The sequence below is a fragment of the Oreochromis niloticus genome, linkage group LG3, assembly GCF_001858045.2.
Source record: "Oreochromis niloticus isolate F11D_XX linkage group LG3, O_niloticus_UMD_NMBU, whole genome shotgun sequence".
In the NCBI taxonomy this organism is placed as follows: domain Eukaryota; kingdom Metazoa; phylum Chordata; class Actinopteri; order Cichliformes; family Cichlidae; genus Oreochromis; species Oreochromis niloticus.
The window spans coordinates 85,220,719-85,247,929 of NC_031967.2; the positions used below are offsets into that span (position 1 = coordinate 85,220,719).

General features: G+C 41.4%; 1 protein-coding gene across 1 annotated transcript; it reads right to left on the reverse strand.

The window, feature by feature from the left end:
• Positions 1-584: 584 nt before the first annotated feature.
• On the reverse strand, positions 585-22,378 carry LOC109199523 (NLR family CARD domain-containing protein 3-like). Its single transcript, XM_025905274.1, has 10 exons — positions 22,372-22,378; positions 21,739-21,769; positions 19,827-19,928; positions 16,302-16,380; positions 7,570-7,771; positions 5,609-7,409; positions 4,630-4,803; positions 4,185-4,358; positions 1,287-1,333; positions 585-1,138 (listed from the first exon to the last, which is right to left on the reverse strand). Exons 1-10 carry the CDS (start codon positions 22,376-22,378, stop codon positions 585-587), a joined length of 3,171 nt encoding a protein of 1,056 aa, XP_025761059.1.
• Positions 22,379-27,211: the final 4,833 nt, after the last annotated feature.

Below are 27,211 nucleotides of genomic sequence, written 5' to 3' on the forward strand. Positions count from 1 at the left end.
GCTGTCAAACAAAACCCAAACAGTCCTGACCCGCGACAATATGAAACAGGGAAGTACCGCCGTGTAATCCATTTATTTCAACAAAGTAACTGTATTCTGAATACCACCTTTTTAAACGGTAACTGTAACGGAATACAGTTACTCATATTTTGTATTCTAAATACGTAACGGCGGTACATGTACTCCGTTACTCCCCAACACTGTATATATGATACTAATATAATACATATACATATATAATCCATACTAATGATGAAGGAACTGAGCTCACAGTCCATTGTTCATTCAGTGAACTACTCAGTTTATTTTGGGCCTCAGAAATGCTCACTCTGTTTGTACATCACTGTCAGCAATAGACTCATTCTGCTGTGGACAGGAACACATGTGACATCACTTCCTGTTTGTTTGTGACTGAAGAGGAAGAAGTTTACAAGGAATCATTTAGAAGAGTTTCAAACATCAACTGATTGAATCCATGAATCTGAAAATGTGTTTGTGAGTGAAAGAGACAGACATGTACAGACTGAACTATCTGTTCAACAGTCAGAGTGTTTCTCTAACAGGAGACACTCTTTACACTCCACTCAGCACAGGGACACTGAGGAACCAGGATAGAAGACTCTAAACCCAGGATAAAGAGTTTGAGTGAATGTGGTGTTGAAGGTGTGGATGTGGATCAGAGTGTCAGAGGAGACTCTGTAGAAGGACAGAGTGCCAGCAGGACAGTCCACATACACTGCTGCTCTGTTAGAGACAGAGGAGGAGGAGGAGAAGGAAGAGGAGGAGGAGGAGGAGATGGATGTGTTTATCTTATTGTGCCAGACAGAACGAGGACCATTGTAATCACACTCCAGACTCCAGGACTGATCATTGTATCCAAACCAACAGTCATTACTGCCTCCTTTCCTTCTGATTCTTCTGTAACTCACTGATATATAAATGTTTCCCCTCCACTCGACCTCCCAGTAACAGCGACCAGTCAGACCATTTCTACACAGCAGCTGAGGACAAACATCAAATCTGTCTGGATGATCAGGATATGACTGAACCTCCTCCACACGTGTCACCTTCCTGTTGTTGTCAGACAGTTGGAGCTCTGTGTTCACTGTGTTTGTGTCGATTGTGAGTTGACAGGAATCTGATGGAGAGAACAAACACAATCCAGCTGCAGTTATTGATCCATCATCTGTTCATTGATTGACACTTTGATGATGACTCCTGACATGATGAAGATGGTTGAATGTGTGCTGCTTTGTTTTCATGAATCCCATTAAAAACACACTTACACTTCCTCAGACCTGGTCTCAACCATCGGACTCCAGCAGGCTCCACCCTGAAAGGAGGAGGGGGGTCAGACCAGCACAGTCAGCATGCACACATGGACATTACATGGCTCTCATACACATGAACATTCACAGTGTTCATCAAAGTGAAAGCCCGGGGGAATGAATTGTCTGTGGTGTCTGTTTTTTTGTTAACAACACTCTGTAACGTCTGCCTGAAGGAAGAAATGTGAACAGTTTATCTCCATGATGTGAAAGGTTTTATTTCCACACAGAACAGACTGGATGTTATCAGCGCACAGAAGTCACATGAACTTGTGCATTAAAACATGTTAGTGGATTATCCACCAATGAATGAGGAGATTTTGGACGTGTTAACAGATGACAGATTAGTCCTGGGTCTGTAATATTGTTAGCAAACACAGAATATTAACCATGAACAGCTCATTCATTTCCATCATTTATGTTGGCTAATACAAATCACAGCTCATCTCCTAATGCACTGAGCTTTCCTTGCCTCTGACTAACAGACTGCTGGGTCCATGGTGTTCCTCCCCCTGCTGAGAAGGTGCAAACAGCTGCCTTCTTTGCGTCACAAACATCAGTCTGTCCACTGTCATTCTTTCCATGACTTTCCCTGGATGAGATGTTAGAGCTGTAGGCCTATAACCTGTGGTCTTTTGGGGGTCTTTCCCTGGTTTCACAGTTCTTTCCAGCTTCCTGATATATTCTATTATAGCAGACCAGCAGAGCATCCTCTAACTGCTTCATCATGATGTAACACACCCGATCCTTCCCAGGTGAAGTCATTTTTGTGCATTTAAGAGCTGCTTTGAATTCAAACATTACAAACTGAACATTAGAACTATCCTCCTCTCCAGGATTTTCCTGATTTAACATTTCAATATGATTCATTTTTGTTCTCTCACATCTGACGTCATCACTTCAATTATTCCCACTGTGGATTTGATCAAATTGGCCAGCATCTCTACATTTTCCCATCCACACTACCTGTAGCTCATTAATACTATTAATACTGGAAACTGCTGTTGAAGCCTGATGGTGACACTTCATGGTGAAGAAGTTAACTGCAGTAACAGGACTGGCTGGCTTATGATACACTGGACATTTCCATCAGTGCGTTTATGAAGCCACTGTAAGTAATAACAGGTTTATTACCTGTCAGGACCTTTGTGGTTATTAGTTTATTGCACGGCCTGTTAATGTGTGTCGAGAGGAGTTGTTGTTGAAGCTAACAGTATCATTATTATTTCAACTGTTTAACAGGTATTATGTAAACTACATTTATATTTCACTCATTGTGGGAGAATCAAAAGCGCTTTGTTTTCTCTGCTCACAGACAACACAGATACACGCATGTATATACAGCCCACGTCCAGCTCTGCATGTGCTCCTTCTGATCCATTTCTATAGAGAATAAACAACTTAACATAATCATTCTCCATTGTTTCCAACTCAACCAGCTGCATTTAATGAAGGAGTCTGAATTTACTTTATGACAGTTGCTGTTGTTTCTGCGTTCATGTTCCTAACTGTACTCCACACATTCTGAATTCGTGTAGTTCTTCCTAAAGTACTGCAGTATTCCTGCCAGTACATCCTTTTAGTTTCCTGCTTCCTCACCTCTGATGCTCGTTGCCATTTTTCCTCAACGCAAATTCATACTAAGCTCCTTCATATTCATCCCTGTTTCTAAACCTGTAATAATTCCTTTAATGTGTCTTTGGCCTAATTATGAGTCTGTCCACATGTTTTTACTTCCCCACATGCTTTTGATTCTGTGAAATTTATCCTTGAAATCATTTACTGGCATCTCTCCCTCTCACTCCCACTATCCCCAGAATACCAGAGTATTCATCTCCTGGTTTATCATATGGCCTCTTTACATTTTCTCCAATCATCCCTGCTTCTTGCCCCATCTGCAGGCAGTCCAGGAGAAACTGCCTCTGCCATTTTCTTCTTCTTAATCTTTGATTTTTCTCCTCACTTTCTCCATTGGGTCTTTTTAGACGCACTTTCCGGAAAGCAGCAACATTTTTTGTGCCCCATTTTTCAAATTGTGCATCTTACTTCAGCTTAATGTGTTTACTGATTTGTTTTTACACAGGTCATGTAAAAAAAGTGTCTGACATTCAAAAATCCTACCAGAGGCTCGACAAAGCTGAACTGAAAGACAGCACAGGCAATAAATCAGAGCAGCACAGAACGTAAGCACACAGTCCATAGAAGCTGAGGTCTACAGGTGTACCAGGACAAGCTTAGTGCTAAGTCCCCCGAAATAGTTTCACTTGTGCTGTTTCTGTGTAAATTACTGGTTTATTTGAACAAGTTCATCAGCTGAACCATAAATACTCCAAAACAATTTTTTTGTGACTCAGTGTGATTTTGCATTTTGTAATATTAGCATGTCAAACTCTACATTCTCTACACAGATGAGAAATGAAGCGTATTTAATAATAAAAGTTCTCTCTCACAGACAAAGTTCGTGTCTCATTCAGGTCTGTATCTGTGTCGTCTCAGACACATGCAGTGCTCATATTTGCTGTTTTGTGTGTCACTCAGACCCTTCCTGACAGGGGCAGCAATTTCATTTAAATCTACATTCACTGATACAGGCTGCTAGAGCTCCAACCAGGAGGGTACACACATGATCCAGGGAAAAATCTGATTAATATTTTTGTGCTGAAACTTGAACGTATATCTTCTCTTAGATAAATATTAAGAGGTCCTGTGTTTTACTACAAAATCAAAGTAATAAAACACAGGACCTTTGGGTTAGATATAAGGTGATTTGACAAATCATGTCTGTTGTAAATGAGTAAGCCATTTATCGACCTGACTCAGGTTTAAAATCATAATCAGAAAAGACTGAATACTGACCTGAGAATTCCCAGTGTACACTTTGGACTTTCCACTGCAGAAAATAGAAGCTTCAGTCCTGAAGCCTGCAGGTTGTTGTTACCCAGGTCCAGCTCTGTCAGACAAGAGGACTGGGAGCTCAGGACTGAGGACAGCGTTTCACAGCTTCTGTCTGACAGGTTACAGCCACTCAGTCTGAAAAAATGATGACAAGAAGACATGAAACACTTGTGTTAAAGTATATTCATGGTGCCATGAGGAGCTACTACATTTACAATATTTCAACACTGTTTCAGGACATGCTGGAATCCTTATTGCCTCATGTTACAAAAGACAAATGTGGCAGTTTACTGTGACTTGGATGGATTCATAAAAAAAAAAACATACACACAATGTTAATTTTTTCCAAATGAAATTGATTAAATGACGTTAATTGATGAAAAACATTTATATTGCTCGATCTGACCTCAGCGTTTCCAGTTTGCAGTATTGACTCTTCATCCCAGCAGACAGAAACTTCACTCCTGAATCCTGCAGGTTGTTGTTACCCAGATCCAGCTCTGTCAGACCAGAGGACTGGGAGCTCAGGACTGAGGAGAGAGCTTCACAGCTTCTGTCTGACAGGTTACAACCACTCAGTCTGAAATCAAGCGGGAAGGGAGACAAGATCAACAAAACAAATCACAGCTTTATTGCTTTTTTGTTGTTGTTTTTAAACAGAAATCAGTGAGGTGCTGGTAGATTCTGTTTTTTTGGTTTATTACCCAATAACACACACATCCACTAATATTTATGACTTTTGTAATAGTAGCATTTATAATGCAAAGCAACAGCAATCACAGATTGAAGGGGCCTGAATAAAACTACAATGCAGTGATTTTTAATATGACCTCTTCTTCCAACAGCAGATTTCTCCAACCTTAGAGTTAAAAATAATTATTTATCTCATACTGAATCTTGGTGCACCTCCCCCCAGTTTATTGAAATGAAGTGGTACTGAAGTTGGTGTTAGTGATGTGTGATGCCACTGATTTCCTTTCTGATCCAATACAAAGTAAAATTCGGGCTGGTATCTGCGATACTGATGAAAACTATTCCTTCAGAATCAATACAAGACATCATAAGAAAATATGTTTTGTATGACATAAAAAGCCTGAATTTTAAAATATTCAATTAATAATCAAAAACAGATGTGACTGAAATGAATAAAATGTTTCAGTATGAATGTGGATTTATAGATCAAAACATTTAAGCTCCTTAAGTGTTTAAAGGCTGTATTAAAAGTTCATTCAAGTTCCAATATTGTGGTCAAATGTTCTCATTTTTTCTTTTATACTATACAACTATGTAGGCTCATGGTTTTAGGACATGGATATGTCATGGAAGAATCTATGACCACTTTTAATCAACATTTTAAAAATAAACATGATCACATATTTACTCACAGAGCTTTGTTGGAGGCTTTGACCACTGGCAGCAGCCTCAGAAGAGCCTCCTCTGAGGCAGAATATTTCTTCAGGTCAAACACATCCAGATCTTTTTCTGATGACAGTAAGATGAAGACCAGAGCTGACCACTGAGCAGGAGACAGTTTATCTGTGGAGAGACTTCCTGATCTCAGGGTCTGTTGGATCTCCTCCACTAGAGAACGATCATTCAATTCATTCAGACAGTGAAACAGATTGATGCTTTTCTCTGCAGACAGATTCTCACTGAGCTTCTTCTTGATGTACTGGACTGTTTCCTGATTGGTCTGTGAGCTACTTCCTGTCTGTGTCAGCAGACCTCGTAGGAGAGTCTGATTGGTCTGCAGTGAAAGACCCAGGAGGAAGCGGAGGAACAAGTCCAGGTGTCCATTTGGACTCTGTAAGGCCTTGTTCACAGCACTCTGGAATAAAATCTGTCTCTCAAGAGAATTTCGTCGCTTAAATATCTTGGAGGTTGTTTGTTGTTCTTCCAGCAGATTGAGTCTAGAGTTGATGAAGGTCAGATGGACATGAAGAGCAGCCAGAAACTCCTGAACACTCAGATGGATGAAGCAGAACACCTTGTCCTGGTACAGTCCTCTCTCCTCTTTAAAGATCTGTGTGAACACTCCTGAGTACACTGAGGCTGCTCTGATATCGATGCCACACTCTGTCAGGTCTGATTCATAGAAGATCAGGTTTCCTTTCTGCAGCTGAACAAAAGCCAGTTTTCCCAGAGACTCAATCATCTTCCTGCTCTCTGGACTCCAGTGTGGATCTGTCTCAGCTCCTCCATCATACTTGATCTTTTTCACTTTGGCCTGAACCACCAGGAAGTGGATGTACATCTCAGTCAGGGTCTTGGGCAGCTGTCCTCCCTCTCTGGTTTCCAGCACATCCTCCAGAACTGCAGCAGTGATCCAGCAGAAGACTGGGATGTGGCACATGATGTGGAGGCTTCGTGATGTCTTGATGTGGGAGATGATCCTGCTGGCCTGCTCCTCATCTCTGAATCTCTTCCTGAAGTACTCCTCCTTCTGAGGGTCAGTAAACCCTCTGACCTCTGTCAGCATGCCAACACAGTCAGGAGGGATCTGATTGGCTGCTGCAGGTCGTGTGGTTATCCAGAGGTGAGCAGAGGGAAGCAGTTTCCCCCTGATGAGGTTTATCAGCAGCACATCCACTGAGGTGGACTTTCTAGGGTCAGTTAGGATTGTAGTTTTGTGGAAGTCCAGAGGAAGTCGACACTCATCCAGACCATCAAAGATGAACACAACCTGGAAGTCTTCAAAGCTGCAGATTCCTGCTTCTTTGGTTTCAGTAAAGAAGTGATGAACAAGTTCCACCAAGCTGAACTTTTCCTCTTTCAGCACATTCAGCTCTCTGAAAGTGAATGGAAATATGAACTGGATGTCCTGGTTGGCTTTGTCTTCAGCCCAGTCCAGGGTGTATTTCTGTGTTAAGACTGTTTTCCCAATGCCAGCCACTCCCTTTGTCAGCACTGTTCTGATTGGTTCATCTCTTCCAGGTAAGGCTTTAAAGATGTCTTCGTGTCTGATGGTTGTTTCTGGTCTGTCTGGTTTCCTGGATGCTGTTTCAATCTGTCTGACCTCATGTTCATCATTGACCTCTGCAGTCCCTCCCTCTGTGATGTAGAGCTCTGTGTAGATCTCATTCAGAAGGGCTGGGTTTCCTGCTTTAGCGATGCCCTCAAACACACACTGGAACTTCTTCTTCAGAGCAGATTTAAGGTTACGGTGACAAACTGCAGCTGGAAGTTCTGAACAATAATAATAATAATAAAAATACAACTTCAACAATCATATTTTACAAAACGCTGATGACAGTTTCTGAGCCACTGAGAAATGACTGAACACACTGGTGTCATAAGTGTCTCATTTATCTAACAGCTTAAAACCTTAAGTAGGAAATCCTCTTACTGCTCTGCAGACGGTCAGCCAGCTCCTGCTGCTTCATTCTCCTCAGGAAGTCCACTGTGATCTTCACAAATGCCTCTCTGCTGCTTCTCTGCTCATCATCCTCCCTCTGAAACTCCAAGCATTGGGGCTTATTTGGATTCAGAGCCTTCTGGATCTTCTTCAGCTCGTTCTTCACAAAAGTGATGATGTTGTCCTCCAGCAGCTGGAACAGGATACTTTATGAACGAGCCACCACTCTGAACTTCAGTCTACACAACATCCACTTCTTTATGATCAAGGAGCATATCATCCACGATCTCCTCACCAATTATAATTTTGACTTTATCTGATTAACTGAGACTTTGTCCACAACTCCATGATCCCAAAACGTTGATTCTGTTCATATGAATGCAGCGATTTCAGTGGGAGAAACATTTCACTGGTGTTCAGAGCTGAACTACCAACGGGTTGATGCTCGAAGCCAGAAACCTGGAGATGTTTCAGGTGACTGAGTTGATCATACAGACATCTGGTCTTAAAGGTTCACTCTGTTTACACATACAGATCAGTATTTAAGGTTTGACTCTCATCATCCACTGGAGCACAAACTGGGCGTCATCAGGACGCTACAACACAGAACAAACACCATCCCCACAGACACAGCAGCCAGGGAAGCAGAAGAACATCACATCCAGAGGGTCCTGAGTAAACGCGAACGCTGGTTTGAGGGCGGAGTCAAGGAGGCCATTTATATGAAAAGGGAAAGACCATCTCTGAATGGAGGAGGGGGCCTAAGGGTACATCTGTCACCATCTTACAATGCTGTGATTGCAGCCATTCCCCAACTCTCTGTGAATGGGACTCATGATCTTTGATCAGTGGTTGTTGATCAATGGTCCCGACAATATGTGTACCAATGATCAATGAACTGACCTCACAGTCCATTGTTCCTTCAGTGCTGCTGGTTTCAGTCATTATACAAATGTCCTATTTATAAGGTTGGAAACCTGCAGTCAGCTGAGACTGAAGACGTCACCTGATGATGATCAAACGTTTCTCCCACTGAAAACGTCCAGATGAACAGAATCAACCTTTTTGGGATTTACTTACCTGGATGATTGAGCATCAAGACACAACTCTGTGACTTTTCTCAGTTGAATAAATCCTCTCCACCAGGTTTGTTTACATCTACCAGCCCTGTGGCTCTGCCCAGGGACAATAATCTATGTGAGAGGTGGAAAGTCATACAGGTGTCTGCTCCTGCCTTCAGTTATTTTTAATCTACTGTGTGTCAACTGGCTGAACCTGCTCCAGCTGTCTACCATCCCCCTAAACTCAACAATGACTTAGTGATCTATCCATTCTCTTACCAAACACATCCTGCTGCAGGATGTTAACATAGCAGCACACTGATGATCCCACTCACTGTGAACAACACATTTGGACCTGATTTGCTGCTCTGGTTTACACGTGAACTTTGACTGCTGTCACCAACTTGAGAGGCTCTACAGTAAAACTGGACTTGTCCACAAAAAGATGTATAAAAATCATAAACTACATTACAAGGACAGCATTGCTCAATCAACTCTAATTACTATGGCCATGTTATCTCTTCTAATTAAGGTACAGACACTCAAACTTGCTGCTTTCAGTGAGAAGTCAAATGTCTGAATATGAGCTGGAAGCTGCTGAGAGTCCTCCCTCCTCTCTACTACTTTCACTATAAACACGCCCCTTTCATGCACCTGCAGAGGGCCACCAGCAGATGGAGCTGTCTTAAACAAATCCACTTGAATAGTTAGCTGTAGATGATTTTCTCAGTATGATTGTAGGATTTTGAGTTATTCTTTAGATTTATTTAAACTCTTATATTGTGCAAAAGTGTTGAGCGACCCATAATTTCTCTGTACTTTTCATAAGAGCAGCCAGACTTTCAGCTAGTTTTTCTTTTGCTCTGCAGGCTTTATGAAGGTGTGTCAAAGTTGTTCTTTGGCTGCTTTTTAAATCATTTTCAGTCCTCGTACAGGAACCTTCTTCAAGCTAAATCCAAGTGTGTTAGACCAGAGTTAACTTGATAGATATGTGTGGGTGTGTAACTCTTAGAAGCTGTTTGGCTGCTTTTTATGGGGGCTGGGTCTTTGGAAAGTGAACAAACAACAGTTTTAGTAACTGTCAGGAGGAGAAATATTTTACTGCTATTATTTGCTGCTATTAGTATAATCATCGTTACCATTTCATTATTAATAGTGATGTTGCATTCAGATGTTTAAACCTGTGCCTTTCGGTGAGTGAGAGGCTGAGTTGCAGGCTGACAGGAAACTGCAGGGCTTGCAGAGCATGCTTTGCAGGAAGTGAAACCGAAAGTAGAGTCTGAGTGCAAGTATTCTGAGTAGGCTGTTTTATTGGGCATTAAGATCTCCGAGTAAGCTTTGATTAAAGCTTTAAGGGGTTGTATTACATTGAAACCTTTGTTTTATACATTTTACATATATGTCAAGATCGGCACACACAGGATGGCCTTAGCCTGGTTGCTTAAGCTGTGGTCAATCAAAGTGCAGTGTGAGGATCACACATGTACAGACATATACCCATACACACACATAGGTTCAGTACATGCTGGCCTTCTGTCTGGTGGAAAGGTGACGAGGCTTAGCTGATGAAGTGAAGGGTGAAATAAAGGGCAGCAGATGCTGACACACATACACATACACAGCAGTAGACTCATTTAGTAGGTAAGAGTGTGATTATGTTTTGCTTGCGACTGCAAAGTTGTGCATGAGTGACAGTTTGTGCAGAACGTGGACCTGATGTTCCAGAAGATAAGCCTGGGCAGGATGGTGACAGGAAGCACCTGGGGTCGAGCCGAAGACAATGTTCTTTTTTAAAACTGTGTTCAAAGTTAACTGAACGGGTGTGGTTTTGGAGTGACGTATGCTGTATTGAGACTGCCAACCCTATAAAGCATTTGTCTGACTATTGCAAGTGAGTCCAACACTGAATCTGCTCTGTGTTGGGGCTCCGCATGTGTAACTATTAAAATGTCGTCTAATTGCACCCGGCCGGATCAGTGGTCATTATTTTGGTCTTCCTCCTCAATTCCTGAACCCTTAACATAACACACCCAGGGGCCCGTTCTTCGTACCTGGCTTACTACATCCAAGATCAAATGACACATCCAAGATCAAATTATCGCGCTAACTTTGAGCTCGCTAATCCGGTTCTCCGAACACACCGGTTGTTGATGATTAGTATAGCTGGATGAAGTTATCTGAGATCACTGGGTGGCTTAAAAGGGGCTACGCATCGATAGTAGAAACATTGATCGGCAACTCTGTGATTGGTCGGCGAAGATGTCGAAGGCGCGCGCTCAGTATTTTACGGCAGCAGAGCAAGAACTCTTGATTGAGGGATATCAGGAGTTTCAGAGTCTAATTAAAACGCAGGGGAACACTGCAAAGGCTGCAAAAGCAAGGAGAGAGGGCTGGCAGAAAGTTGCTGACAAATTAAACTCGTAAGTGATCCATGATATTACATTATATCATGTGATATTATATTATACCACATTATATTATATCATATCCTCTTTCACATTAGAGCCACAACAGGACCCACTAGAACATGGGAACAAGTAAAAGTGAAATATAAGAATATTCTACAGAATAGTAATATTTATCACTTATATTGCTTTTAGTCTCCTGAAAAGAGACCTTGTTTGTTTATAACAGCAACCAAGAAAAGGGCAGAGCAAATAAAGACAGGTGGTGGTCCTGCACCCCCTCGTCACACCCCGGCAGAGGAGCTGGCCCTAGGGTTGAATGCCACCAGACCCATTGTTGAGGGCATCCCTGGGGGCAGCTCATCCTTAGACCAGCAGCCGGGGTGCAGTAGCAGCACCTTCATAACTGGTGCTATTTGTACAATGTAAAATATTTGGTTGTTGCCTTAATTAAAATGCTTTTTGTACTGTGACATTTATTAGTTTAATAGTTTAATTATTTATATAGCACATTTAATTACAACAGGAGCGTTGACCAATGTGCTGTACAAGAATAGAGCATACATAATAAAACAACTTAGAGTATTAAAAGCAAACACCAAATATGAATTAACAAATAACAAATAACTCTCATGCTGTATTAAAAGCCAGTAAATAAAAATGCGTTTTAAGATAAGATTTAAAAAGATTGACAGTGGGAGCCTGTCTGATGTGTAGGGGTAAATTATTCCACAGCTTAGGCGCTACGACTGCAAATGCTCGATCACCTCGATGAACCAGCCTCGACCTTGGTACAGCTAAAAGCAAAAGATCACTTGATCTAAGAGACCTAGGGGGGGTATAAGTCTGCAAGAGGTCAGACAAATATCCAGGAGCCTGTCCATTCAGGGCTTTGTAAGTCAACAATAAAATTTTAAAATTAATTCTGAAGCGGACAGGGAGGCAAGTACCGGGGAAATGTACTCACATCTCTTAGTACGTGTCAGAAGACGAGCTGCAGCATTCTGGACCAACTGCAGCCTTGCCAGGCAGGTCTGGCTAACTCCAGCATATAAGGAGTTACAATAGTCCAGCTGGGATATAATAAAAGCATGAATCGCCCGTTCAAAGTTTTTAAAAGATAAAAATGATTTCACCTTAGATAAAAGCCTCAGTTTGAAGAAAGACCGCTGTACGACTGAGCTAATTTGTTTTTCAAAGGTGAAATTGCTGTCAAATATAACCCCCAAATTTTTGGCATGTGATTTGACAAAAGGCTCAAGACTGTGCAGGTTAAAATTAGAAGTGTTGGGATTGCCGCTTGGTCCAAAAATTATCACTTCGGTTTTGTTCTCATTGAAGTTAAGGAAATTAGAGGCCAACCAGGATTTAACTTCACCGAGACACTGAAGTAAGGGTTCTAGTGAGGCAGGACTGTTTCCCTTCAATTGAAGATAGATCTGGGTATCATCGGCATATGAATGAAAACAAATGTTATATTTTCTAAAAATTAGACCAAAAGGCAGCATATAAATGGAGAACAATATTGGCCCCAGTATAGATCCCTGGGGAACACCACAAGTAAGGGGAGCTGAGGAAGAGATAAAATCGCCAAAGCTCACAGAGAAGGTCCTGTCAGACAGGTATGACCTGAACCACTCTAATGGGGTGCCCTTTACGCCACAATGCTCCAACCATGAGATTAGAATGCTGTGGTCAACAGTATCGAAGGCAGCGGTCAAATCTAAAAGCAGAAGCACAGCTGAGTCACCTGAGTCAGTGGCTAATAAAAGATCATTAAGAACTTTTAAAAGTGCAGTTTCTGTGCTATGGAGAGTTTTAAAGCCAGACTGAAACCTCTCAAGAACATTGTGTCCATTTAGAAAAGATTGCAGCTGAACAAACACTATCTTTTCCAAAATTTTCGACAGGAAGGGGAGCTTTGAAATAGGCCTGAAGTTAGTGAGGACGGAGGAGTCAAGATTAGGTTTTTTAAGTACAGGCTGTACAACAGCATGTTTAAAACAGGCTGGCACAACACCTGAGCTAAGGCTGCTATTAAAAATAGCTAAAATGTCAGAACTGACAACCTTAAAAATCTTTTTTAGAAGATGTGTTGGAATAATGTCATTTGGACATGATGATGTCTTTGTGCTATTACATACTTCCTCCACCTGATCAAGACACACAGGCTCAAACTGATCAAAAACAGCAGAGCAGGTGAATATTTTAGACACATCATGTGAAGGCAGGGCGATCATAGATCGAAGCTGTTTTATCTTATTGATAAAAAACTGCAAGAACCTTTCACAGGTGTCTGAGGAACTATTAATACAAGAAGCTGGGGAAATATTCAGGGCAGAATCAATAATTGAAAACAGAACCCTTGAATTATTGGAGCTATTCTCAATAACATTAGAAAGAAAACTTGACTTTTCCTTTTTAACAATGTCCTGATACCTGTACAGACTGTCTCTCAACATGAGAAAGGACACCTGCAGCCCATCTTTTTTCCACTTACGTTCAGCCATCCTGCACTCTCGTCTGGCTGAACGAGTGGCCTTATTTATCCATGGGTCTGGTCGTGGTTTCGAGTTTATAGTTTTAAAAGGAGCGACCTCATCAAGGACAGTTTTGCATTTATCATAGAGATTAACTGTCATTTCCTCGGTACCAAAGCCAAGGGGAGATCTTAAAACTTTTTTAAAAGCAATAGAAAATTGTTCTGTTGTAGATGGGTTAAAAACACGACAACGACGTGTTGAAATAAGAGGTGTAAAATGGCGGGGAGATGAAAGTATATCAAACACAACAGGACAGTGATCGGAAGAAACAGCATCACATATTTTCATGTTTAGGACCGGTAACCCTAGAGACAGCACAAGATCCAATGTATGACCCTGTTTCTGGGTTGCCCCAGACACAAGTTGAGCAAGACTGAAGGAGTCTATCAAGCTTAAAAAGTCTCTGGCCAGCGAATTGGAGGGACAACACACATGAATATTAAAATCTCCAATGATTAAGATTCGATCGTAGCTTGGAACAGTTCCAGCTAAGAAGTTTGAAAAGTCTTGGGTAAAATCCTTGTGGTATTTTGGAGGTCTGTATACAGCTGCAACGAGTGTCGGGCGGGGATGCCCCAATTCAAACGCCAGAAGTTCAAAACTAGAATATGAGTCAGTTAAGAGTTGTTTGCAAGAGAGCTTCTTTCTAAAAACAGCTGCCACTCCACCACCATGCCCAGTCATCCTCGGCACATTAAGATACTCACAGTCATGTGGTAAAAGTTCAGTAAAACAACTGGACTCACCGACTCTCTGCCAAGTTTCCGTTAAAAGCATTAGATCCAGTTCCCGATCGGTAAAAAAGTCCTTAAGAATAAAAGTTTTATTTGCTAGCAATCGTGCATTAACAAGACTTAATCTCAGTGGTACAGGTGGCTCAGCGGCCGATGTGGGTGCCCGACCTATCGGCCGTAGATTCTGAGGGTTTACTCCACCTGAGCGAAGACGGGGGGGAAGCTGGCGCGGGGTTATTGTCGTAAGCCCAACAACAGGTGTCAGGCAGGTGTAAGCCGTGTCCAGAGAGTGCCAGTAGTTGACGCGGTCAAATCCAGTCGGGATAGGGTGAGGTATTTTTCGAAATCGTGTCCAGGTAGCCTTCATTCTCACCAATAACCCACTGCGTTTCCCACGGCGTCTACGGCGCCCTCTCAGTTGAGGTAGCGCCGGAACGCAACGGAGACAAGCTGGAACTCCTGACAGGAGTGGTGGGGAGAAGGTTCCCTGATATCCACGATTGCAATAAAAAGTTTTTAACTGAGAGGATCTTATAGCCAGCAGCGTTTGACGATCATATACAAGCAGAGAGTTAGCATGTTGTAAAACAAAGTAAAAATAAAACACTAGTACAAACAGAGTCAGACGGCAAGCCGTACACACTGGCGCCATCTTGAATGCAAGATGCAATACAATGACATTGTGGGGGTTTTTTTGTGTAGTTTTACATAACACTCCATCTCTTCTACCTGTTCCCATGCAAGGGGTGACTGAAGCATGCACAGTAAGTTGGGAGATATATATATATATATATATATATCTATAGAGAGAGAGAGAGAGAGAGAGTAAATAATACCCTCACCTATGAGCACACTGTCGCGCTGAGCTAAAGGATCCCGTCTATCCCGCAATATACGCTGAATTCTGAAAACTCTCCTTATCAATCTTGCACCTTCCTTGCTCGCTTACAAACGGACAGGACATGGCTGCGACAGACTTCCCAAATCCACCTTCGGTTTTATAGTCGTGGTCTCTCATCTTGATTGCACGAAGTGTTTTACTATTACTACTCTAAAATATGAATTACATCTGAAATAATCAAATACATGACACAGAATGATTAATAATACATTTCCCTTTTTTTAGGAAATGACCTGTATGTATCTGTATGAAATCAATAAAAGAATCAAATACTGCATTATCTTTAGTTACATTGATAATATTTATTTATGGTAAAACAGTGGTGAAATAGCGCTGTTGCTTTCGTATAAATGAAGCGGACATACCTGAGTGGCCGCGATCTAATCTTGTATACATAAAGTAAGCCTGCTCCCGAGCAGGTTTACGCTTACGGATCTGTTGCTATGACAGCAAGTCCCGGATGAGCTTCGGAGAACCGAACGATCCAAGATCACGCGAAATCGTCAACATTCAAATCCGGCTAACTTACTTAGCGAGGTACGAAGAACGGACCCCTGAACTGCACACTTTAACAAACAACATGACATTTTAACAGTGATGTAAAAATCCTGTGATTCATTGTTATTAAGCACAAACACATCTATGGTCCCGTTTCCATTAGTAGCTGCTCAGATCGACTCACCACAAGTCACCACGACTGGACTGGATCCACTGGTTTCCATTACAGTTGAGGACCACCTAATGTGGTCGTCTCAATACAGCCGAGTGTCGACTCACATCATTAGTAAGTGCTAATGCTGCTAATTTCCATCATATTTCTCATTGACAAAGTTATTGTAGAAACAGTTATTCAGCTTCATTCCCACTGATCTCAACTACAAACTGTTTCACTTTGGTTTTTGTTTAAAGCCTCGATGTTTAAAACGTTTCCCTGTGATCACATTTGCACCGTTTGATTTCAAAGTTTGTTTTCTTTTGGTCATTAAGTCCACAGAGTTCTTGGTGATCTCAAAGGGACCTATAAATAAATGTATTGTTATTAATATTAATAATAAAGTAGTTGTTGTACATGTACAGACCATAAATATGGAGTCCAGCTGTGTTTGATGCTGCTGGGCAGACTGACCACTGGGAACCTCTGAGCTCTGCTGGTCCACACTGTGGAGGAACCATGGACACACACACACACACACACACACACACACACACACACACACACACTTTGATTATTAACATGTGAATTTAGCCTCTAAAAGCTGTGTTCAGTCACTTTTGCTGCTTCCCTTGTAGTTTCACTGTCTGAGATCATACAATACAATAATACAAATAATACTCCAGAGTCCTTCCACTGTTATCCTGATCACTGACACTTCTTTGTTGTGTTTCTCACTGTGGGAAAATGCAAAAATTATCGTAAAGTTAATAAAAAGTCAAAATCTATCATGAGGTTAACAACAGTTTGGTAAACTCACAGGTGAACTCTGAACATCACACTGCTGGAATAAAAACTACTTCCGGTTGAGCTGCTGCTTACTGTATTTCAGCCTTAAATAATAATGAATGAATAGATTGAAGGAATTTTTCTGCAGTCACAGAAATCCTAAACAGGGAGAAGGAGAAATTCCAGATCAGGTAAATATAAGAAAATTTGGATTGAATTTGATGATATGGGGCAGATTTACTAAGCAAATGATCCTAGTGCTGCAATCACAGTGTGAGTGAGCCAAAATCCAAGAACTGTGATGTTCTCTAGTCTGTATGCAGCACCAACTGGTGCTACTGGTCAGGGTGGCTGAAGCTCAGGAGGTCCAGCAGGTCAGAGAGCAGGTCCCCTACTACTGGGAAGATTGGTGCTTCAATCCCAGTCTGCTCCAGTTTGGATGTCAAATATGCTTGAAACATGCCCAAGTTGTTCTCTGATGCATCCATCGGAGCATCAGTGTGTGTGAATGTTAGATACACAGAGAAAAGTGCTGTGTGAATGAGGGAAGTTGGATAAAATATATAAAATTTAAAATATAGTTAAATATCAAATATATTCAGATTTCCCAAAAGTTGATTATGTTCATCTGGATGTTTTCAGTGGGAAAAACCTTTTATCATCATCAGGTGACTTCTTCAGTCTCAGCTGACTGCAGGTTTCAATTTTATAAACAGAACATTTGTACTATGACTGAAACCAGCAGCACTGAATGAACAATGGGCTGTGAGGTCAGTTCATTGATGTTTATAAGATCAGGGAAACCTGCAGTCAGCTGAGACTGAAGAAGTCACCTGGATGAAAACGTCCAGATGAACAGAATCAACTTTTGGAAGCAGAATATATATTTTAAATGAGTCGTATCCGGGAAGTAGATAAAAAAGAAAACAAATCAAACACAAATATTTCAGATTTAGCACACTTTTTTCTGTCCTTGCAGCGCTGCCATGAACACCACTGTGGTTCAGTGTTGTCCTGATGGAGTAACAGCAGCCAGTATGATCCAGGCTTTAGCTGCTGGGTCTCTGTGTGACCTCTCAGACTGTTTAACAGATCAGACACAAAGAGAATCAGAGATGCTCTGTTCTGGTTCATGTGGATTCTAGTTTAGTTCCTCTTGTTTCTGTGTTCCCTCCTTCTCACCGGTTGATCATGTCTCCATGTCAGTGTCCAGTCTGCGTTTTAGTCTGTGGCTGTGTCCCAATCCAGCGACCGCATGCTTCGTAGTGCGCATTTGGAGACCGATTACGTCACAGCGATGCAACGAAGGGTGTCCCAGGTCGAAGTGTACTCCAAATGCTGTCGACAAATGCTTCGTTCATTTGCAGTCCCGTGGTCTCAGCCTCAGATACTCAACTAATCAAAGTGATGTAATGAAAAATGAATGAACAAAAAAAAAAAAAAAACATTTTTTCCTCCTTCATTTCTGTCAAACAAAGCTGTATGAAACAGTTTCTCGCGTTTAGTATCATGGTTTCTAGGCAACCTGAGCAGCGCGGCGAAGGCTATCCACACTTCTCGTACTTCGCAGTACCCGCCATATGTAGTCCTCGAACTGCGCGTACTATGAAGTGCGTGTGACACACTGTAATGTGTAGTCACATTATGCCATTTAATTTTTGTGTATTGTATAAGTTTTAGGTGTAGTTTTCTTAAGGAAGGGCCTTAATCTTGTGATTTTGTTGGAGGTCCAACATGTGGTGTGATCCCTAGTTACGCCACAAGGGGGCACTTCCGCCCTAGTGAGATGGTTTAGTGTGACGCTACTGCTCGTCTTCAGATCTGGCAGAAGCGAGAGAGGAAACACACTACCTGTCGTCCATCTCATGATTTATCTGTTCTTTTCAGGTTAGTAAGTAATAAGGCCACACATGTGGTCCACATAATTTACCTGACAAATAAGGGTAAAACCCAACCAGCAGTTTGTTTTGCTGAAGATCTGTATGCGTCTGTTTTGCTCATTGAAATGTGTTACGATCGAGAGTAGGAGCTAGCTTAGCTCGCCGCAGGCTGGAGTATACGTCGGCTTTGTTGTTTTCTAAACTTAAGGCACCCTCTTGTAACAAAAGTACACCACGGCTCCTGTATATTTGAGTTAATGTGTTCACAGAGACAGTTTGATGTGTTGTCACTGTTATTGTCTAAAGTTAGTGTAATAACCTGTAATAATTCTGATCGCTCTGCAATGTTGATGTGGAGATTTCCACTATACAGATATGCCATTAGTATATGGTACAGTATTGGAATGTTGCTTTATCAAACTATGTGTGAAAAAAGAGTGTGATTTATAGCTCTTGGTAACAAATAACAAAGATGACTGTTTAGATTTTTGTTTATACTATTTTAGTTTATTCTGATTTTGGGCTTTGGGAATGTGAGACAGAGATGTTAAGAAGTTTTTGCAACCTGTTTTGAACACATGAATGTGTATAAATAAAGATCTGGCAGAAGCGAGAGAGGAAACACACTACCTGTCGTCCATCTCATGATTTATCTGTTCTTTTCAGAACCAGACATAATCTGTCAACCGCCCTCTTGCTTGGGGTGTGCTACACGAGCGGTCGCTGGATTGGGACACAGCCTGTGTTTCATCCTGTGTTTCATGTTTGCTTTGTGCTTTCTTTCGTAATCCATCGTCTCGTGCTCAGTATGTTCAGTTTTCTTCATCCCTGTCTCGTGTGTCTCCCTCGTTATCCTTTGTTTCAGTTTTAGTTTTATTTGTGATTTTAAGCCTGTGTTTTTCTCTGCCTGTTGTCATGTCAAGTCTTTAATGATTGTGGATTCAGGTATCCTGAACCCATCTTTGGACATTTGTAAGTAAATATTTTAAAACTCCATCAAAGACTCCTGATGTGGATGCTTGTAGAAAGAAAAGAGGGGCAAAGTGGATCATCGAGCTGAGGCTTCATTCACTGCCAACCCACAGTTATGTTTTCTTATTTCCAGTCTTTGCATGTTCACAGCTGAAATAAAGCTGCCTCTTTGACTTCATCATGTTGTGTTTGGGTCCAATCCTGCCTGCAACACAGCGCTACAGGACAAAGTCTAAGATTTTTATCTTTTTAATGAATCTTTGGTCATATTTAGCCACAAACATGTAAAGCAGTCATCACAGCTCTCTGACCTCGTTGGTTCAGGTTCAGCACTGATGTCTGGAGGTTTATCTTTGGACCGGTCACTCCTCACAGACAGACAGCTGGACCCTGCAGACTGTGACCTCTGACCTCTGCAGACACAAACATGACAAAAGTCATTGAAGCAGATAATGCAGCTGTTTCCTGTCAGTAACAGTCCTCTTAGATTAGAGTTCAGCTTTTTACAGGAAAACAAACGTCCCTGAATGCAACAGTGAGAAACAGTCTGCCTCTGTGGCTGTGATAGCTGCCGTTAGGAGCGTTCATGTGTTTGCAGTTAGATGAGGAGATGTTACCATCATGGACATGTTAACAAATCCTGTGGCACAAACACTTTGTGTTCCTGTCATCTACAAGCAACAGGAAGTTCATTAATAAAGGATGGAGATGTGACTGTGATGGTTCTCCTTCATCCAGCTGTTACACACATCTGGGCTCAGATGACGAGCCTTTGTCTAATACAGCAGCTGCTCTCTGAACACTTGTGAAGAGGAGCTGCACAAACCTTTGTTTGCTTTCTAGAGCAGCGTATCATCCTCACAGAGCACAGCTGGCACGCTGGTTTCTGTTAGCTTAGCCACCAGGCTAAAGTCAAACTACCCACTGCTAGCATCTGTTTCTATCATAGTTTAGGATCCAGATGTGTGAGGTCTAAATTTACACCCGTGATTAAAATAAATAGTCAAAAACAGCCAATTGTGTCCAAATGTGTCTTAAAACCAGATAAAGTGACAGTTACAGCTGAGCCTGTGTGTCCTTGGAGACACTGCTTTCCTACAGAGACGCATTTTAGGAACCAGGAAACATCAAAATCATTTAAATCAGAGAGTTCTTGTTACTAACAGCTCACCTCTCTGCAGCAGACAGAGGCTGGTGTTTAAATTCAATGATGCGTTGGTTAGAGCGGTCACTCTTTAACCCTGTAAGACCTACCATAGAACCAAGTCCACCAGAACTTATATTATATTTTTACATGCTGTAGTGCCATTTTTGGGAGCATTTCAAGTTGCTATACATCAATACAACCATTATAGCCCAAATTTTAATAATATGTATGCATTATAGTAATTAGACAAATTGCAAAAAAGTGCAATAAACTACAAAAAAAATTGAAAATCGTTTTTGTTTTTTTTTAACATATATTTCTAGTTAGAGAAATGTAAGAGGCTTATCCCATTTCTGCAAAATGACATCACTTCCGGTTTCGGGTAGGTAATGGCGGACATGCGATAGTTCGCGCTGACGTCTATTCCAACATAGGAAGTGCTACAAACAGCTGAACGGATCGACAAAGCCTGTTTCTGGATTATTATGTTTTTGTTGCTGCAAGTGCTTTTTATGCAGTTTTTGCAAAGCTATATGTGGAAGGAAACCGTGACCTAGGACAAGCTGATGGCAAAAGATGTAAGTACAACTCCTCCGGTTTCATTTGAAAAAAATTTATTGCGCTAGCTTACGTAGTTGCAGTGCTACCGGGATTTAAAAATAGTTACGCAAAACAGAGCGTGCCCGCTCCGACCGGCTTTAAAGGGTTAAATACACAGAGCTGAGTTCAGGTACAGGTCTCTTAACAAACCTAAAATAAATAAATAAATAATATCAATAAACAAAGAAAATAAAGATAAAAATTAAAAAGTGAATAGAATTAACATGAAATGCATTGTAAAAGCTGATTTCATTTTATACGTAAAACTGTTTAATACTGAATTTTTGGAAGATTTATCTCTTTGTTGAGCTCTTTTAATACAATCATTCAAGATGTTGCTGCTGATGATGCGCTCATAAGACACAGAGCTGGGTGGAGGTGCAGGTGGGTTCCTGTGAATAATGATGGAGCAGTGATGTGAGTGCTGAGCTGTGACATGGAGAAGAGTCATGGACAGTTAGAGATGGTCATCTCACCTCTGAGCTTTGGTCTGGCTCTCATGTTCCCCACACAGAGTGCTTTTAGAGGGAGGGACTCCCTCCTCTCTGTCCTCACACTGATCCATGCTGCTCAGCTCACACACACTTTCTACCTTCACCTGCAGAGGAAACACAAATCATTCATGTGCACATCAACTGAAATCCTCCTTTCCATCATGTGTGCTGTCCAAATATCAGCTGCTTCTTTCCTGCTTCATCTCAGTGTCAGCTGAATGCAGTCAGACAGCAGTGTGAGGTAGAGGTCTGCGCGGGAATGTTTTTTTAGTCCCGCAAGGTTTTGTACCGCACCCGACCGCTCCCGCTGTATATTCTGTCTTTGTTCACCCGCTGCCCGCTTAGAATAATTTTCTACCCGACCCGACCGTTCCCGCTAAATTTAGATCTGGTTTCCAAAATCTCACATTTAAATGGGGTACCACCAAAAAATAGAGATAACAGATAAAACTGCAGGTTGTGCAATGATTGTATTTATTTTTCTTAAACAAGATGCATTTATCTGTCAAGATGCAACATTTATCTTTTAACATGGAAAACGTGTTGCAAAAATAAAATAAATAAAAACGAATACAGCATTGTGGCCTATTTGTTATTTTTATGTAAAATACAAACGTAACATTTTTCTGTCAACACAGTAGGGAAAGTGTCGCGAAAAAAAAAAAGTCACTTAAAATTGTAAACAAAAGAACAAAATAGTTGGCCACTGCGAAATTAAATGATTGTTTAAACTATCAGTTTAACGAAAAAATGTCCCAATGTCGAATTCAAGGTCTCTCCTATAAAAGAAAATATGCATATATAAATACAACAATAAACGACATCTCAAAATTATAAACTATTAATCAAATGAACGAAACTTACTTAAAAAATCCAAATTATTTTAAATTTCCATGCAGCAAAAGAATGTCACTGACTGATGAGGGTTTCAGTACTGAACGTCTCTCCTCCAAAATCCGACCACAAAGGCTGAATGCTCTCTCGGAAGGTGCACTCGTTGCCGGGATGCAGAGGACAAATCTTGCAAGGTTGCTCAGGGCAGGGAACTGGGAACTGTTGGAATTCCACCACTGCAAAATGTTTTGTTGACTTGATAATTCAAGTTTCATGGTCCTGTACTCCTGAATCTGAACATCTAGTGATTTTGATCCACATGATTCTTCCTCTTCCTCCCAATCTGAAAATTTATGAAGAACAGTAGGCCTTTTGGCAGGTGTTGGTTCAACATCCTCATCATGTGCATGATCAAACTTTAAATCTTCAATCATCTCCTTGACTCCCTGTATCACATTCTGTCGCCCTCTTTCATCTAACATTCTCAGACCTCGCAGATTTGGTGTCAGAAAGGTTGCTATTTTATAAAGCATGTGAACAGAATGGGATGAAGTGCTGTCTGCTGACAGTAATTCTTTCAGCCGTGTTACACAGACGGTTGCAATTTCAGAGAGCAGAGGGTCTTTTGTGGCTGATGTACAGTGCTCAATTAATCGCACAGACCACGGAAGAACAAGTGAGGCACTGGGAGCTGTGTTATCAGTTTCCAAGTCGTCAGTTGCCTCTTTGAAGGGTTTTAGGAATGATACTAGTAACTTAAGAGTACTGATGCTAATGCGTCCGATCTTGTCATAATTATTGCTCTCAGTCAGCACAGATGCAATGTCTTCGTACTGTTCCAAGACAGAATTTAACATGTCAAAGTTAGAGTTCCATCGTGTCTCTATGGATTGTTTCAGTGACTTTTTAAGCTTGCCCTGCTGTCCTGAGTGTTTGAAATATGTAACCAACTTTTTAACATCAGTCAGAAGGCTAGCGATCTCTGGAGACTTTTCGATTATGGCAGGACCAAACGCACTGGAGAGAGTCACGTTTAGTATGTGCGCTGTGCAGTTTAGCCTCGTGTATTCTCGTAAGGCACTGATCATGTTGGCTCCACGATCTGTGACAAAAATAATCTTTTTGCCCATGTCTGTCGCATCAATGCCAAACACTCTGAGATTCTGCAGCAGGTGCCTTCGAATGTTTTCACCTGTCTTTGAGGTGCTTGGGTCAAAAGGGGCAGCAAAAAGCACTCTTGAATGTAGCTCAGATTGCTCATTAACGTAATGGATGGTTGCAGACAAAAAGGACGTTTTTCGATATGTTTCTGTCCATATGTCTGCTGTAACAGCGCGTCCAAACTTCGATATTGTTGCAGTGATTTCCTCCACAACATGTTTACGTAGACTCTGAGCCCTCATTTCAACATTTCTTGACACCGTTGTGGGGTGTGGTAGTATCTCACAGACATCGAATTTTCCTATTCTTGCTGCTGTGTCGACCAAATGTTGGGCCAGCTGTGTGAAGCCTTTTCCAGAGATGGTATCATACGGTCGAATGTCTTGGCAAACAAACTGAACACATTTGTCTCTGGTTTCTTTTTTAAACTTCTCTGGCACCAGCAAAGATTTAGTAAATGCCAGTTTTGTTTGCCCCTTTGTGATGGGACATGAGTGCCGCCTTAAACCTGAGGTTCCTGTCTTGTGACTGCAAAAGGGTAAAACTTTGAGGCATTTATCGCATTGTACAAAGGGTAATTTTTTTCCATTTGCGTCTATGACGCATGAAAAAGACTCCCATACATCAGACTTGCCTGATGTGGGTTTCCTTAAAGTAAACTGACCGTTGTCTAATCCCAGCTGAACGTCCTTCAAGGAAATTGCATCTTCAGTTTGCTCTGCCATGTTGGTAAAGCGCGCTCTGATGCAGGTGATGCGCGCACAGAGTCACAGACTGTGCAAGTAAAATGCACGTGCAAAAAGCACTGATCCATGCGCTCAGTGCGTGTAACAGGCGTGAGCACTGGCTGTACCAGTGCTCAATTAGAATGAGGAAATCACAGATATGCTGTTCCGAAAAAATGTCGGGCACGCTATATTTTCAGACCGCCCGCTCCCGTTCAAATTACACCAGAGTTACCGACCGCTACCGCATTTTATTTGGAAATTTATTCCCGCGCCGCAAGAAATCTGGTCGGCCGCGGGAATGCAGACCTCTAGTGTGAGGCAGAGGAAGCCGCCATCAGCTGCTCTACTATCAGTCCACTAGATGGAGCCATGAAGCACACACGATGCATTCACTGGCACACACTGATTCACTGTGACTGGAAGCTTCAATCAGGTCAAGGTCAAGGTAACTTTATTTATACCCATAGGGAAGGTAAATTTGCTTTACAGAAAAATGACAGCATTTGGCATCCCTTCAAAAACACACATACCTAGTAAAAATATAAACCTCACTGTAGCATATAGTAATTTAATGCTTTGATTCAAAAACAGTTCTTATTTAATTGACAGCAACGGGGACAAAACTGTTTTTATAAGGCTTTGTCCTGCATCTCGGAAATAGAAACCTCCGTCCTGAGGGAAGAAGCTGAAATTCACCCCTTATAGGATGGGACCCATTTTTAAGGATTGATAAAGCCATCCTCTGTACCTGCTTGGAGTACAGGGAGGCTAAACAAGAATAATGCCAGTCCATGGATGTCTTTTACTCCAGTCTTGCGTCATATTATTGGATAGAACCTATGACCGCCGGCCAAACTGACAATATATATAATATGTTACTAGTCAGATAATCTTAAAGTTTTTTCATTTTATTGTGCGGTAAATCTAAGAAAGTAAAATACATCCGCTATTGAAAAAACAAATAGTTCTTTACTGAGAAAATTGTCATAATATTTAAACAGAATTCAAACTGCTGTCTGTGGAAAACTAACTGCTGCTCTGTCTCTCTATACAGCACTGACTCAGCAGCTGCGTCACCCCTATGTCTCAGAAACCCCTCCCTCTCTGATCCCCTGATCTCTCCCCTGTCCAAGTACAGAGGTACGCAGGGCTGCAGAATAAAAGGATCCATCTTGTGTCTGCGCATAGTGCACCGCCCTCTCTGTTTTTATTCTCGTCCCTCCACAGACCCCCCTCCCTCTAAGGGAGAAAACTTTTTTTTTTGTCACAACAGGTGTCGCAATTATGGATCATATTACACACTTCCGGAGTACTTCCGGTGGGGTCAAAAGGTCAAGGTCAAGGTCATCAATCAAATTTTGACACAAGTCGTACACCTATGTTTTTTGGCCACTAATATTATCAGGACCCTGGCTCTTGTTCACATTAACTGTATGAAAGGCCTTTTTGACATCACTGAGTTCAATGATAAAGTGCTGAGTATCTCTCAGTGTCTGTTTCAGTTCCAAAATATCCTCGCTAAAATCAGAAGAACTAAAACGAGCATAAAACATATTTAAAGAATTTGCAAAATCTCTGTCTGAATTAAAACCGTCTAAAATGACCTGACTACTGCTCTGGGGATTTTAAAACGCTGCTATGTTCAACACGTGTGAACAACATTTTTAACATCTCAGCTGATCCATGATTCAAAGAGGATCAGCAGAGTTAAAAGCTTCACACTAATTATCTCGAAGTTAATGTGGATTAATGTGAAAAGCCAACCAGAGCTGTTACTGAAAAAATATTTTCAGTTTAGTGCTTTTAATGCTTTTCCATTTCCATTAAATATCAATTTGATATTTTAGCAGCTGAATGCAGCGTCATCAGTATTAAAAAAAATAAGCATTTTAGTGTTAGGAAAAACAAATGACTCTATCAAAACCTCACAGCAGATATTTGCTTCAAAGCACAAATGATTCTCCTAAAGACAAACTGTTTAAGGGGGAAACAAAGCAAACTTACAGTTTCTTCACACACCAACAACAAGCTCCACTCCACACCTGGACACTAACACGGACACACAGGTGAGCTGCTTCCTGGAAGGAGCCCCTCCCACCTGAAGCAGGACTGGGGGGAGGGGGAGGAGGAGCAGCACTCACCTTCATTTAACAACATCTTTCAAAGACCTCAACAACAGATTTGAATTGTGAAAAGTCAAGCTAACCTCTGTTCACCCTTCACCATTTCTTCCTTTCTTTCCATTGTTAAAATCTCCCAATTCTTTTAATCTTTGGGCTGAAGGAAGGACAATACTCGGTGTATAATTGCTCAATCAACAATTATTAATTTCCATACAATTTAACACTTATGAGCACAAACCATCCGGATGGGAAGACATGCATGCAGAGGGTCACAGCAAATCTCAAAATGGTGGAGGGTTACTCAGCCTCTAGTGGCCCCCACCTAGTCGTAAAAGCCTAAACATTCACATGTTTTCTAATTCCTAGCGAGCCTGACTTTCTGTCTTTCTGCTCTCTGTAAAGGTGGGGGTATTGAATGTGGTCTGTCTCTTCTATTATCGGCACAAGGTCCACACAACATTCTCTTCATGATTCAGCTGTATGAAATGTCAAGAAACCATGTAACACATTGAACAGTGTCGAGTAATACAGATCAATCCAATAGATCTAATGATTTTCACACTCAGTCAGAATATATAATGCAAACTAAAACTACATACTGATCACACA